Below are 15,653 nucleotides of genomic sequence, written 5' to 3' on the forward strand. Positions count from 1 at the left end.
TCAGCAGTTCTCAACCTTCCTAATGCCGCAACCCCTTAATACAGTTCCTCATGTTGTGGTGACCCCCAACCATAAAATTATTTTCGTTGCTACTCTATAACTGTCATTTTGCTACTGTTATGAATCGTAATATAAATATCTTTTTGTTTTCTGATGGTCTTAGGCGTCCCCTGTGAAAGGGTCGTTCGACCCCCAAAGGGGTCGTGACCCACAGGTTGAGAACCGCTGTTCTAAATATTCTTGGGTGTCACTTTGGCAAGGATGTTACACCCCTGACTTGGTTATTATGTCCCAGAAATAATAGAAGATATTATTTCTTAAAAGTCTGTGTATTGCACTGAAGAACTTGGTTATAACAAATTATTACAATGTGGATTTGAATAGCAGTGATGCAAGGACATCCCCCAGAAACATCGGAACTAATGAAAATAAAAGCTTCTGTCAACACACAGCACAGCAGCCAGCCTTCTAATTATTGTCTTCTCCAGGATTTGGCCATTATATTGTAAAATGCCATTATGGCTTCTCTAACAAGTTTCTCCCTGCCTATGTGAGTGAAGGTAAATAACCCAGTGCGGTAATTGTCTCCGTAAACCCCACTCTGTGCACTTTGGAAAATAAACATTGAACAAGTACGCTATCATAAGGAAAGGCCTTTCTAGTCTTAAATGAATCACATTCATGGGATGTTTATTGTATACATTTGCAAGGGGTGAAGAAGAAAAGTACAATGGAAAAGTTATGCTGTGAATACAAGGGATTGAGTACATCCCTTTAAATCCAGTTTCTAAGTATTACCTAGAAGTAAACATGTGGCAATAAGAATAAGAGCAAATAACATTTATTGAGCGTCTCCTGCATGCCAGGCACTGTTCTAGGTTCCTTACGTGTGTGATCCTTCCCGCTCTGCCTCCATCCGTCTATCCACCCATCCATTTAATCCATGCCCCAGCCATATGGTTTAGGTACAGTTATTGTCTCTTCTTTATGCACGAGAAGACTTAGACTCAGGAGGTAAAAGAGCTTGTTAGAGGTCACACAGGTAGCAAATGGCAGAGCTGGGTGTTGGACTCAGGCAGACCAACCGCAGACTTGATATTTACCAGCACCTCAGCGAGCCCCACCCACACATCATACTTCCCTCTGTCCCCCACCCCGCCACAATGCTAGTTTCAGAAAGATCACCCATCTCGTTTGCATTGTTTGGTATGTCCAACTGGATAATTCTCCTACAGAATTTGAAATTACTTTGGATTATTTGTGTACATGAGCTCAGTGAAAGAAATCTATCCTAGAATTCCCACTGTTTGATCCTATCGTATTCACAGTTTACAACAGCCTCTGTGTTTTCGATTGAGATATTTTTATTCTTTGTCTCCAAATGAACACTGCACAGACCATGTCTCTCTTTCTGTGTGTGTGTGTGTGTGTGTGTGTGTGTGTGTGTGTGTGTGTAGAAACCGCCTTTTCTTCTGGATGAAACTGTGGCAGTTGGGCTGAGTGAGGAGAATTTCTCCCACTCACAGAGCCCACAGCCGACATGTTTGGAGGATGCTGCTGCCTGCAACACACCCAGAGACCGAGGGGCAGGTGACACTGCGTGTGTGCCCAGCATCTCTGGTAGTGTCTGTACAGATGTGTGCTGCTGCTGCTGCTGCTTCCTCCTGCCTTCCCATTCCTGGCGCCAACACCCACCCACTCTGAACAGCCTCTCTCTCTTTATTTTCAAGGAAAAAAGAAAGAGGCAGACTGAAATAGAAGGCAAGCGGCAAGAGCTTGACGAGCAGATACTTCTGCTGCAGCATTGCAAGGTAAGCAGCCGATCCAGGAGCCTTTCCCATTATTAGACATGCAGAGCACACTGCAGAGCTGGGCAGAGCCTGCCCCGGCTGAAGGCGCTGCCGCGGACTGAACTAGCTTTTTCATTCAGCCAGAAACCCATCTCTTGGCTTTCCTTGTGAATTTTCTCCACATCGGGGCATTGTTAACAGCATTCCACTCTGAGCATGATGAGATGGTAGCGTGTGTGTGGACAGGTTTGGGGGGTGATGTGTGCATGAGAAATGCGGTGGTTATATATAGAAAAGGGAAGAGAATTCCCACATGGTGGGTGAGGCAGTGTTCTGGGGCTGTGTCTCCCATGCACAGGTGCTGAGTGTGTGTGTTCAGAGGCTCCCATAGAGAACAGTTAATATAATGTTTTAAATTAAAAATATGAATAATTTTCTGTCTTGCTGTGGAGAAAAGGGAGATATAAGCAGTGTGGTGTGATAAAGGAGCAAGCCTGTGAATTTCAGATTATTCGTTCGCCTTCTCTGCAGTTGAACAATTTTGAAAGTGTTCTGCTCGAGCCAGCTGTTGGTCAAAAGACAGCATTTAAATGATTTGACTTGGTTGGGTGTCCTCGCATGAAGTTAAAGAGGGGGCGTGGGGTGGGGAGGGACCCGAACTGTTTATTTATTTTTCTTTAAAACATCATGCACTTAAGCATCGTAATTGATGACAGCCCAGGAGAAAGCTCGATCACTGTCACAAGGGCCCCACTGGTTGCAGAATGTGGCTTTCTGCAGGCTCGAATATGTGAGCACATTCCAGGAGCCAGCCAGGAGTGGCTGCTCGTCTTACAGGGCTCCTGGGCTTTTCGAGCAAACCTTCTGTTCGCCTCAAGTTGCCGTGACATTGCACGTACAGAACTGCATTGCTCAGAGGGCTGGTGGGAAAGGTGGGGCTGACTTTCTGGGTGATGCTAGCTATGGATGATTCAAAATGTTTTAAACAAGGTGAACCTTTATGGTTGCGTTTCCAATTCTTGACTAGAAGACAGGGTGGTGCTTAAATGAGTCCTCAACATGTGAATCACCAGCAAGCTAGCTGCTGATTTCAAACAGCAGCATGACCTAAATCCTGCTTAGCGTCTTTATCAGTTGCCGTTAACTTTAACCAGAGAAATGTGTTTAAAATAAGGGAGAAAAGCAGCCTGATACTGAGAACATTGCCCTTTTCTCTCTGCTCATCCTGTAAACCCATCTATAGACCTTCCTTTGTAGGAGCTTGCAGTATATCCCATATGCTGTTGCTCTTTCCTTAGCACATTCCTGAGGGAGGACTGAGGGCTAAAGTTAGTATCCTCTTCTTCCAGGGAGGCGGGCTGAAAAACACTCCAAAGAACTGAGTGAATTGTTCAAGGTCAGTCTGGACAGAGCTGGCTCTCTGGCTCAGAGTACAGTCAACTCGCTCCTAAGAGGAGAGTGAAATGCACTAAAACCTCATTGAATTCTGAGTTAAAGGTGAACTTTTTAATAAGTGGACTGAAAAATGAGAGGCTGTTTTGGACTAGACAGCCTCTCTCCTCTTTAAGGTCAGTGTGGTTCTTTGCTTCTGCTTTTTTGAATCAAAAGTCAAGCAATAAACATAGATCAAGTTTCTTTTGTCCTACTTCTCATCATTCTGGGTGCCAAATAAGATACCAAGGACTCATTCACAGCTAATGACTAGCACGAAATGTTATAATATTCTGTTCATATCCCATCTCTCCATTGTCAGCCATTTATTCATCCCTCTTTTGCTCCCTCCCATCCATCCATCCATCCATCCCATCAACAGAAACAACAGTAAACATGACTTAGTATTACATGGGGAAGCAGTGAGGTTCCTTCAAGGGCTTGGAAACGAGGGAATCAGATAGTTCTTAATGATTTTCCTGGTAAAATTCTCATTTTCTCTGGCTATATAAGGAAACACCCAGCACTGTCACCAAGGTTATCTTGCTGTAAACTGGGGGAGACAGGGCTAGACGTGATGGTAACTTAATAAGTGGAGGCCAGTACATTGTCATTTTCTCTCTCTGGGGAAGACCTATGTAGACAGAATGAGGATAGACTGCTAGCCTTAAACAATGAAAAAGGAAAGCTCAGAGGTCCCAAAGGTACTACCCTGGAGAGAGACCCCAGCTCTGGAAGGTACCAGGTTTCTCTGCACTGGTGAGGTGAGGCCCGTAGTTAGACAAGGAGAGTCTTTCGGCCTCCCCATGACCCAGGTGCAACTTCCCTCACGGCACTGCGTCTCTTTGTTCTGAGTCCATCCTCCCCAAAACCACTGAGTTATTTTAATATAAGGAAGGTGGTGCCTGACTGACAGATGTGATCACTTCAGGCACCAAAAAGGAATATGTTCTCCTTCAAATCAGTTAACTGTTGACGGAACTTGAATAGCATGAGTCATCTCTGTGATCATTCAGTTTCGAGCTTGGCAGCCTCACTCCTAGGTGGTAGTAAATTCACTTATAGTTCCTCTACAAGCCTCTTGGTAGAGACTCAGCCAGCTTCCTCCTGGCAGCAGGCAGCCTTATCATCCCCGGGTCCACCCTCAATAATAGTCATCATTTTGTTTGAGTGCCTAATATGTGCTTGGAACTTTAAATATGTCCCCTCAATAATGACCATAAAGTAGATATCACTCTGTGTCTTACAGGCAAGGAAACAAACTTGTGAGGTCAAGTAATTTTCCCAAGGACATAAAGACTATAAGTGGGGGAGCCCCACTTGAATCTCAGGGCTGTCTGCCTCCATAACCATGCTTTCTCCAGAATACTTTTTTTCAAATGAGATGTCTCCTTTAGAGTAATTTATCTAGAGAGAGATGCCCGTTACCATTATCACAGTCTCTTTCTTCTAAGTATATTTTCATGGACTCCAGAAAATTGAGACCATGGGGAGACATGCCACAGTGATTCTTGGTAGTTCTTTGAAGTAGAAAATGTTAGGAAATATGTCAGTAATTAATATTTATTTTACCAGTTTAAAATATCCCAGATGTTCCCCTAAGAAAAAAACATTCTCAATGCAAAGTTAAATGGCATAACAATAGAATTAGAATTCCTATTTATTAAATTATAATTCTCATGATCAAAGAGTCTACGGACACTTATGCTTACAAATGAGATATGAATTATTTAGACAGATTCACTGATCTCTTGTCAAAGCAAATAAATAGAATGTAATACAATAGTTTTGATACTTGTATATTTGATTCATACACTTGCTAATTACAATATTCAAGGCTAGACAGTGAGTAACCCCACAAAATGGAATATCATGACCGTATATATGGACAGTAAACAAATTCCATAATGCCGTGAAGGACCAAAGTATGAAATGCTAAAATATTAGCTGCTATACCCCAGTGATTAGGAAACCTGCAGGTACTTTGAAGTCCCGGACAAATTAAACTCAGATTTCTTTTCACAAGATTCTTAGATGTATTTAGTATCTAATATTTGTGATGTAAGAATTTTTAAGAAATGCTCACATATGGGACCAGTAAGCAATTTTAATAGCTAGATTGATTTTTGCTGATTATAAAAGGAAGGAATGCATGATCATTGCAAAAGGTTTAAAAGTACAGGAAAACATAAAGAAAAAAAACATAACATAAAGAAAAAAACATAACAATTGTGTATACTCATCATTCAAATATAACCCACATGGGGTCATCCGTCTATGCTTTCTCCCCCATATATTTTTATAGATTAAGATTTGTAACTCCTGTTCACATGCCTCATCAGACTGTGAGTAAAGTGAAATTATATTAACATTGTATCTAAAATCCATTCACCTTGACCTCTTTTTTGACTTTTGTATATGGGCTTTTTAAAATTCTCGTACAAAACTTTGTAATTTTCATGAAATCACATCTAACATTTTTTTGCTTTATGATTTCTCACTTTGTTGTTGGCCTCAGAAAGACCATCTTCATTCTAAGCACTGACATGTGATGTTTCTTATACTTCAATATTGAGAGTTTTAACCCAGCTAGAATTTGGCTTCCTATGAAATAGGAGGTAGGAATAACTTTACTTTTTACTGATGGTGAGCCAGTTGTCTCAACATGATGTATCAATTAATTCATCCTTTTCCTCACTGGTTTCAGTGTCTTCTTGATCACACACATATTTCTCCCTTATCCTGGAGTCCACCATTTGTAGATTGTTTTTACTTCGTGAATCTGCCATTCCTGTGCCAAGACCATCCTCACTAAATCCCTCTGGGTTTTAACATATGATAATACTTCATAAGGCAAGAGCTATTACTATTCTTATTTTGAAAAGCCATCTTGGCTTTTTAGTCCATGGAAACAATTATTTATTGTTATCGTTTTTTTATTATGTGGCTTGTGATAATGTGTGTTTTTTTAAAAAATAAATCAACTATCGTATTGTACCAGAAGAGAATGAATGTAATATTCCTTTTAGCCTCTTGGTTAAATTGCCAGAGATTTGTCTCTTTTATTGGTCGGTTCAAGGTCCCAGCACAGAGTAGACACTCAGTGTGTATTGTCATATGAATTCCTTTGGGACCGTCACATTTATAAAGGTTTGTGGAACAGAATCAGCAATGTCAGAATCAAATTGCTAATACCACATCTTCAATTCATAAGCTGCCTTTGACTTATTTATTCACGAGCAGGGAACCCTGACCAACATTTTCCTTTCATCCAAGCTATGAAAATTGTCATTATATTTTAAAAAACCACAGCCTGTTCTTTCAAGAAGACTGAAAAAAAAAAAGACTGAATTGCGACCCTGCGAGATATTTATTGTCAACCCACCAAGGTCATTTGCTGAATAGCCTGAAGGTATCAGGAGCTGGCTGCAAAGATATTACAGTGTGTCTCACTCACGCTTACGAACCTTTAGCACTAATTTTAGACTCTTCTTGATTATTGGTATGTGTGAAAGGTTAATTTAAAATTAAAAAATATTGAACAGACAGCCAGGGTACATAGTGTACAGGGACTTTACATCTCATCCTTTTCCCCATCACATCGCCCCTGTACACAGAGCTTGAGCGGAAGTTAAGACTTGGCTTCATCTACCAGAAGTCTTGGGTCGGCTTCTGTGTGGACCGAATCAGGTAACAAAACCTTGAAACCAAACCAAGATCTTATAAAGAGTCAGTGGAGAGGAAGAGAAATGTTCCAGGGGAAGGGGAAGGAGAAAGAAGGGGCACGTGAATGAGTGAGAAGACAGACCCAGCGATTTCCCCTGCTTTTAATCCATTTTCTATGACAAAATTCAAGTTACTCAGATTCTAGCCATCACCCACGAATGCAGTCAGTGTCAGTTACAGGTGAGTGACAGATGTGGAGTAACAAGTACAATCATAAAAGTATAAGAAGAAATCACAGTCAAGTATTTTTATAGTCTTTGGGTGAGGAAGTCTTATCCATGTATTGCACCAAAGCCAGAACTATAAAGTAAAAAGATTGCTACATATGCCTATGTAAAAATTGCAAATGCTCGGGGGGAAAAAAATTGGAAAACTTACTACCCCTGATTCATCTCCCAGTGCCCACCTACCCCAGATACTCCTCACTATTTTACCTAGATCACCTTGAAAACTTGCTTAACCTCAGACACCTTATCTGTAGATTAAAAGGATTTGGTTAATCACATTGTACGCTTTAAATGAATACAATTGTTTTTGTCAATGACACCTCAGTAAATCTGGGGGGAGGAAAGGTTTGATTAGGTGAACTCTAAGGTCTTTGTAGCCTAGGATTTTATATTTGCTAAAATATAGTGTGCGTGCAGGTTTTCCAGTAATTCATTCATTCATTCATTCATTCATTCATTCATTCATGTATTTATTATCACCAGCTATAATCTTTCATGTCCCTCTGTGGATGAATAAAAGATACAGCCCTTGACTCTAAGGGACTCAGGGATACAGGGGAGGGAGAGCATCAATATGGAACCCACTGCTAGAGAGGCTGGAAAGTAGTTAGTTACCCATGTGAGGGAGGAAGACCGTGGTGCCTGATGATTTTGTAAATCCTATTTGAGGGAGGGGGAAAAAAAAGATTTTTGGGCAGGCTCAGGAGAGCCACATGCATTGTTTGGCTTCAGATCTCCTATCCATACCTTACAGGATGTGTGACCATGGATACGCTACTTGATATCAGCATCTACCTCATGGGATTTTTGTGAAAGGTTAATGAGCTTACGTGTAAAGCATTTAAAACAGTGATAGTCCTGTGAGAATTATCATCAGCATCTTCATCACCACACACCATGGCTTCAAATATTACTTATGTACTGATGACTCCCAGATTGATGTCTCCCGGCCTGGCAACCCCTGAATTCCAAGCTTTTGTTTTCAGTTGCTTTCTTGACATGTCTCAGATGGATGTCACTTCCATTTATAAGCCTCTCACACTCAACATGCCCAAAATGGAAGTTTTGATTTTCTAGCACTTGTTCTTCTTCTAGTCTTCCCAGTCTCCAGTTGATGATACCACCGTCCACCTTTTTGCTCACACCAAATATCTATTCATCACCTTTAGTCCCACCCTTTTCCTCATCCCCAGTATCTAATCTGTTGGCAGGTCATGTTGACTCTACCTTTGCAATACGTCCCCCTGCCTTTTATTTCTTCTGCTACTTCTCCATTTCAAGCTAACATGCTTTGTCACCTGAGCAATATAATAGAGTCCTGTCACTTGTACTTACCGTATTTGCTGGCGTATAAGACGACTGGGCGTATAAGACGACCCCCTAACATTTCCACTCAAAATACAGAGTTTGTTATATACTCGCCGTATAAGACTACCCCCTCTTCCGCACACCTTCCACACACCAAATAAAAGGTAAAACAATATCAGATTTGATTTGGCCCACTGAAGTGCAAACAAGCGTATTGTATTTCGTGTCACCACATAACCGTTTTGGCGATGTTGAGCCACCATGTCTGCTACATGTTTTTCGAGTTCTGGCCAGTGTGGGGTGCCTCTTCTTAATGCACACTTACCCCTTGGCATACTCTTTAATGCTTTCTCATTTGATTTCCAGTCCCGAACCATCTTTTCTGTTACTCCATATTGTCTTGCAGCAGCACAATTATTATTTTCCTTAGCAAAGTTTATAACTTTCAGTTTAAAATTTGCATCATACTTCTTTCTTTTGGCTGGTGCCATGATAGGGATGATAGGGCTTTGACTGGTCGACATTTTCTATGCTGTACTGTACAATGGTGCAGTATTGTGGTTGGCTGTTGGCTGTATACAAAGCCTGATTTGATTGGTCCCTGCTCCCTGTTTGCCCGCCCTGTCACTATAGCAGTCTGGTCCACCCTTGCATCAGCATCTCCCTGGGACCTCACTAGTGCGCAAGTGCAAGCTCTTCAACATTCTAATAGGCACCATGATAGTGCAAAATCGCGAATCTTCAATGCATATGTAAAGGAATATACGGTAACCCGAATTTACCACACTCGCAAAATCGCACACAGCCGAGCATACACCCAGCAGCGCTGCTGATGCCTGAACGGTATGTGGAATGAAGTGGGCGGGCATCGGGAGGCCACTATGGCACGGGGCAAGCACTATGGGCAGTCTATCTGAAGTGTACCTGGCGTATAAGACGACCCCCCACTTGGAGGCATATTTTTCAGGGCCAAAAAATCGTCTTATACGCCGGCAAATACGGTAGCAATCCCGCCCCCTTGCAATCTGTTTTCTTCCTATTGTGCTTAGAACAAATGCCAAACTCCTTCTTAACAAGGCTACAGAATCCTACCTAATCTGACCCCTGCCTTCCTCTCCATCTTCAACTTGTTCTACCCGTTTTTCCCCACCCCTACCCATTCTGGTGCAGCCACTGGGGTTTGCTGTCTGGTCCACAGACACACCATTCCATCCCACTTCTGGACTGTTGTGTATGTTTGCCAGTCCGTCCAACTGGAATGCCCTTATTTGGATCTCAGATCTCAGCTCAAGTGTTCAAGAATCAAAGAGACCTTTCCCACCTGAAGTCTCCTCCCTTAGTCCCTGTTTGTCACATTATCCTGCCTACATCCTGCCGTGCCCATATCATAGTCTGAAATTGTCTTACCTCCTTGTTTATTGGGACAAAGGCTCAGTGAGTGCGGGGACTTGTCTGTCTTCCCAAGCGGTGTCTTCAGGACCTGGCAGAGTGTCTGGCATGTAGGGAAAGGATGGGGACACCACTGCTCCCGAGATGGGGATGCAGGAGGAGAGAACAGTTGTGTAAGAGAATAAGGAGGTCCTTTCTGGATCAGTGTGTTTGGCCAGCCAGGGGGAAAGCGTGTGCATTCTTCAGGCATTAGGATAGTCACAGGTCTTCATGCAGCGCTACACAAATTGTGGTCCTCAGACCAGCAGCATCAACAACAGCATCACCTGGGAGCTAGTTAAAATTCAGATGCCCAGGCCCTGCCGGGATTTACGGAATCAGCATCTGTGGGGGTGGGGCCCTGGATACTGTGTGTTGGTGAGCCTCCTGCTGACCTTGAGGCATACTGCAGTTTGGGAGGCTCTGTTCTCGTTTTGTTTTCCAAAGGTCCACAGACCCGGACAGCAAGAACCACATTTGTTGTAGGAGCTGTCTCCATCGCCCTGCCTTTCAGGGGCCCTGTCAAGGTTCCATCTGTCCACTGCCAGCCCTCCTTGTCTTGATGCTTCACGGTTGCATCCACTTAACAAATGTGAAGTTTTGACAGTTCTGAGCACCTGTGTGTTATGATACATTTTGTTGATGTATGTTATTTGGACAATAAGGACATAAAAATGAAAATTTTTAGTTTTTACTTTTGCTGAGCTCTGCTTGTCACTTAATTCTGAGACACTCAGGCAGCCAGTAAGAGCTAGAACAGTAGAGGGGAGCCAGTGCTTTGGTGGGTGTGTATGACAGAATGCACAAGTGCCTTCTAACCCGAGGCTTGGATGCAGTCCGCCCTCAGACACAGCATGAAGGGGTCTGCAGTGGGTTAAGGAAGCCTTTGGAGGTACATGTATTTGAATTGGTGGTTTCCCCTGAAAGCATGACTTTGGGGCCAAGTGAACAACCAGCTGTGCATTTTTGGTTCTGTAATGTCGGAATACCTTTGTGAAACAGACTTCCCTGAAACTAGGCTTACTGTCTTATTCTGTTAGACCCCCTCTTCCTGGCTCCCGCTGTTGGGGGTGTTTTGGCGACGTCACTGCCGTATCCAGAGAAGAGACAAATCTAGGGGCATATGGGCTTTCCATGTTCATGGTCACCAGGCTGCTTTAGTCAGAGGTACTGGCTGATGAGCTGGGGCTAAATCAGCCTGAAACGAGGGGGTTAGACCCTTCCCTTGGTGGCCGGAGGCACTGTGTGATGAGAGCAGAGAGAATGTTCCCAAGAACAGCCACTTCCTTGTGTTTGAAGAAGCCCTAGCTGCAGAGCATCCCTGCTGGGGCAGAGAAAGCCAGGCTGTCCATGGCTTCCATTCTAGAAGGGTCCACACACTAAGACTAAGGTTGCCGGCATATCTGCCTCCCCAAACCCTAAAAAAGGTTTTTACCTTCTATGGGTTGAATGAGGTTAATGTCAAAGGAAGCACCCTGAAAGTGTGACACCATCCCCCCACCCCCAAGTAATCAGAGTGAAAGAAAATCGAGAACTTTCCGGTTCACCAATTTGTTCATTTATTCACTGGAACTGGGCGATGTGCGACAGTGAGATGCAAAGGTGAATAAGGAGTAGTCCCAGTGTGAAGAGCTGGGACTCTAGCGGGTGCGGGGGAAGATCTAAAAAGAAATCATTTGAGAGCAGTATGAAAGTGCTCCAGAGTATGTTTTCTGCTGTAGGAGACAGAGCAGAGAGCCACTGGTCCTGCCAGCAGAATTGGAAGAAGGCTACTCAGGTGGCATTTTACCTGCCGTTTCTCAGGTGAAAGGGCTAGGGGCCGAGAGAACAGGATGAACAGTAATAACCATTTCTCTTAACACTTTCAGTGTAGGCAGTCATTTAATCCTCATAACAAGCATGCGATGGGCACTGTTGTCATGTCCGTTTCACAGATGAGAAAACTGAGGCTCTGTGAGACTAAGGAGCCGCCTGTCCACGGTCACACAGCTAGTAAATGGCAGACTGGCTCCAGACTCGAGGCTCTGTTTCACATGGCCTCTCGCAGTATGCGAGCATGGTCTGTTTGGGGAATGTTGAGTGGCTTGAATGGAGAACAGTGGTTCTGAATATTTTTTTCTTTTGTAGCCCACTTAGGAAGAGCAACCAATTTATCCACCCATCCCCACTTTCCAATGGGGAAAAAAAAATCTCTGTGATAAAGCCATGGAGACTGTAGTAGTTGCTAGGGCTGCTGTAATAAATACCACAGACTAGGTGGCTTAAACAACAGAAATTTATTTGCTCACAATTCTGGAGGCTAGAAGTCCAAGATTAAGGTGTCAGCAGGGTTAGTTTCTTCAAATGCTCTCTCCTTGGCTTGTAGTTGGCTGTCTTCCTCAGGTGTCGTTACATGGTCCTCTTTCTGTGTGTGCCCTAATCTCTTCTTCTTGTGAGGACACCAGTCATGTTGGATTAGAGCCTATCCCAAGGACCTCATTTAACCTTAAAGACCCTGTTTCCAAATACAGTTACATCCTGAGGTAGTAGGGGTTCGGATTTCAACATATGAATGGGGGGCACAGTTCAGTCTATAAGAGAGAGCAACCAAGTAAACAAATCATACTGTGAGTTTTTACACATGATTTTATATTGTTTTAAATGTTCTATAAATTTTTAAATATGTTTTTATACTTGGTGGCAGTTGCAAACTATTTATTTATAATGCGTTTACAGGCAACATGTTACCAAAGATATATAACTGTTTAAACATATTGGAATGAGGGTGTGGTTCCCGTCTACAATCATTTTAGCAGTACAGTTAGCAAGCACTTATGTATGAACAGGCTCATGTCTTTAATGAAAGGAAAGCTACAGGTCAAGTGCTATAAATGTGCTATGCACTCTAAGAGTAACCAAACAGATCTCCACCAACAGTGACTTATAATTACAAAGCAAGAAAAACACCACTGAAAACCATGGCTACCTGGACACCAACCACACTGATGATGCGTGGCTAACAAAAAGTCCATCTGGAAGTGCAAGAATCCCAACCATCAGAACTTACTCATGTACATCTGGCAGTCTCCACAGTGCCGAATGGCAGCTAGACTTTTCGGTGGAATGGTGAATCAGAACCACTAGTGAACTCTGACTTACTAAATGTTTGTAATAGGTTCATAAGAAGTAGCCCTTAATCCCATGTAAAAATGAGAGTCTATGGAATCGGGTATCTTTGGCCTGGAAGAACGGTCACGTGCCCTGCTTCTAGCCGACTTGGCCCTTCATCATCATAGTGGTCCATTCCTGTGACCTGACCACGGGGACACTCAGCTGTGACGCCCAGGGTGCCGCCTCTGCAGACATCCTGTAGCTGCCATCTGGCATCTAGGGTCCCTGTAATAATAGAAACCCAAATCAAAAATTCTTTCATACACTTTCCTCACCCGGCTCTTCTTTTTAGGGAGTTTTAACCTGCCTTCTGGTGGCTCTCTAGGGGTTGGATGCAGTGAAGAAGTTAGCGAGAAGGCGAAAGCCGCGATTTAGGCGAACACTGCTGAGCAGCGGTGCTAAAACGCGTCTCTGTGGGTGGAGAGGAGGCTGTGGGCTAAAAGGTATCACCCAGTCTGTTCTGTTCTCTTATTCCCGCAGTCCAAAGTGCTTCGGGAAAAATGGCTGCTGCAGGGTATACCCGCTGGAAATGCCGAAGAGGAGGAAGCCAGGAGACGGCAGTCTGAGGAGGATGAGTTCAGAGTCAAACAACTTGAAGATAACATTCAGAGGTAGGTGGCTTCCCCGCCACAGCCCCCGGCGTGTGGTTTCACAGTGCAGTATCCACTACTGTCCTCTAGGGGGCCACACTCAATGCCGTCACCTTTTCCCAGCGCTTCAGAATTCTCTTCCTAAACAGAGTTCATACATTGATACCATTTAAACTTTTCCAGGTAACCCAGAATTATTCATCTGAGTACTAATTAGTTATTGTATGGGGTTCTCATACAGTTCAGTGGTGTCTTCAGGAAGCAGCTTGCCCCTTCACCAAGGGCCCCTTTTTGAGTTTATCAGCTTCTGCTTTTTTCCTCCTTTGGCAACGGCTGATAGCTGTTGTTGCTGCCCTAGTGGATCTGTGTTCAAATTTAATCAGTTTGAAATGGGAAAACTGTAGCCAAGGGTCTTGGGATTTAACAGAAGGGTAGATGAGCATTGAATGAGGGCACCCCTGTGGGTTATGTGCCTGTGCTCTAAAAATTGACTTTGTATTGTTTGCTTTCACTGCCCAGACAGTGAGTTGCTTCCTTTATAGTCCTCAGCCAGACTCTGAACATTTCAGTGACCTTCCTATGGCCAGTGGCTGGCCAGGCTCATACAGGAGCAGGAACATAGGTTTCCTTGGAAACTGGAGCCATTCCGGGTCCCAGGGCACCTAGCCAGAGATATGAGATGGCGGTAGAAGGTGGTGAGCGTAGATGCCTCAGAAGCAAATCTCCCCCTCTACCCTCTACCACCAAATTCTGCCTGAAATCTCACCCCAGAGAGCGTCATCATTTTCTCCTGAGGTTATAAGCTCTGTTAAAACACAAAAGGTCATAGCTACTTTGCTACCAGCCATTTATACCCAAGAGTGAATGGAGACTGTGACAGTACCTAGGGGACTCGAGTCGTGGCACCAAAGGGAAAAGGCCCTGAGGCCTGTGTCCTTACTTTGCTTGGGCTCTTTAAAGAGCTCTCAGAGCAGTTTGGCTAAACTTGGCTTGTGGGGGAAACTGGGTAAGAAAAAGTTTGTATGAGATACGCGTATGTGTACATACATGTATATTTCACTCACATCCATGTATGTGAATGTATACATGTATGTGTGTACACACACACTTTTTCTTAGAATACAAAGGTTGTGTGTGTGTGTGTGTGTGTGTGTGTGTGTGTGTATCATTGGAAAAAAGAAAATTTTAATCCTATAAATACTGGCATAGGCTTGTGAGGACAAGTACCTCCAGGATCCTAGGAAAGGAAAGGACTTCCTGTTAGAAGCCCAGAGGATAGAACGGGGAGAGGGCAGGATAAGGTAACTCAGAGGCCTGGGCCTTGGGGGTTCTCTCTCCTCAGTAGAGGCTCAGCTTACTGCATTTGAGACATGATGAGGGAGCCAAGGATTACTGGAAGCACTGACAATAAACTGGAGAGGAAAAAGCAGCTCAGAGAAATGGTTCATGGGGGGTTTGCTTTTAAGTCTCGAAATGACAGGTCTGTGGTGCTTTCAGCTACAGTGACAGTTGACACGATACAGCATCTTTGTCTTTACTCTTGTTAAAAGTTCCAGCCATAACAAGACTTTCTTACTGGTCCCTTTCTTACTGGTTTTACATAATCACAACAGATGGGTCTGGCACAAAGTAGACATTCCACAGTTACGTGCTGAATGAAAGAATTGGGATGGGTGCACTGTGCATCGGGGGACCCCTGCCTGACAGAGGGAGCATGGGAGTTTACTCTCCAGTCCAACTTGGGAAAACCTTAGGGACCAAGTGGCCTGGGCACAGTCTAGTCACAGCAAGAACCGTGGTTCAGATTTGGGGTGGGGCAGCATTGAGCACTTAGAGACCAAATTCACAATCTGATCTTTATATAATAAGAATCCCAGAAACTGTCTACAGATCAGATGCAGCCGGACCACTAAACAAAGACATTCTAAACAAAACTTTGTTTGAAGCAAAGCGTTAGATTTGGGTCCACTAGTCTAAGTCCCTTCCCAGCAACAAATTAGATT

General features: G+C 43.7%; 1 protein-coding gene across 2 annotated transcripts in view; it reads left to right on the forward strand.

Annotated features, from left to right (window-relative positions):
- The window catches only part of PALM2AKAP2 (PALM2 and AKAP2 fusion), a 428,602-nt gene that overhangs the window by 169,196 nt on the left and 243,753 nt on the right, over nt 1-15,653 (forward strand). For both annotated transcript variants that reach the window (XM_019635851.1, XM_019635843.1), the window contains exons 3-4: nt 1,731-1,811; nt 13,541-13,671. In XM_019635851.1, coding sequence (XP_019491396.1) covers nt 1,731-1,811; nt 13,541-13,671 — 212 coding nt within the window. The remainder of the gene's footprint in view (nt 1-1,730; nt 1,812-13,540; nt 13,672-15,653) is intronic.

This window comes from Hipposideros armiger, unplaced genomic scaffold (assembly GCF_001890085.2).
Source record: "Hipposideros armiger isolate ML-2016 unplaced genomic scaffold, ASM189008v1 scaffold_24, whole genome shotgun sequence".
In the NCBI taxonomy this organism is placed as follows: domain Eukaryota; kingdom Metazoa; phylum Chordata; class Mammalia; order Chiroptera; family Hipposideridae; genus Hipposideros; species Hipposideros armiger.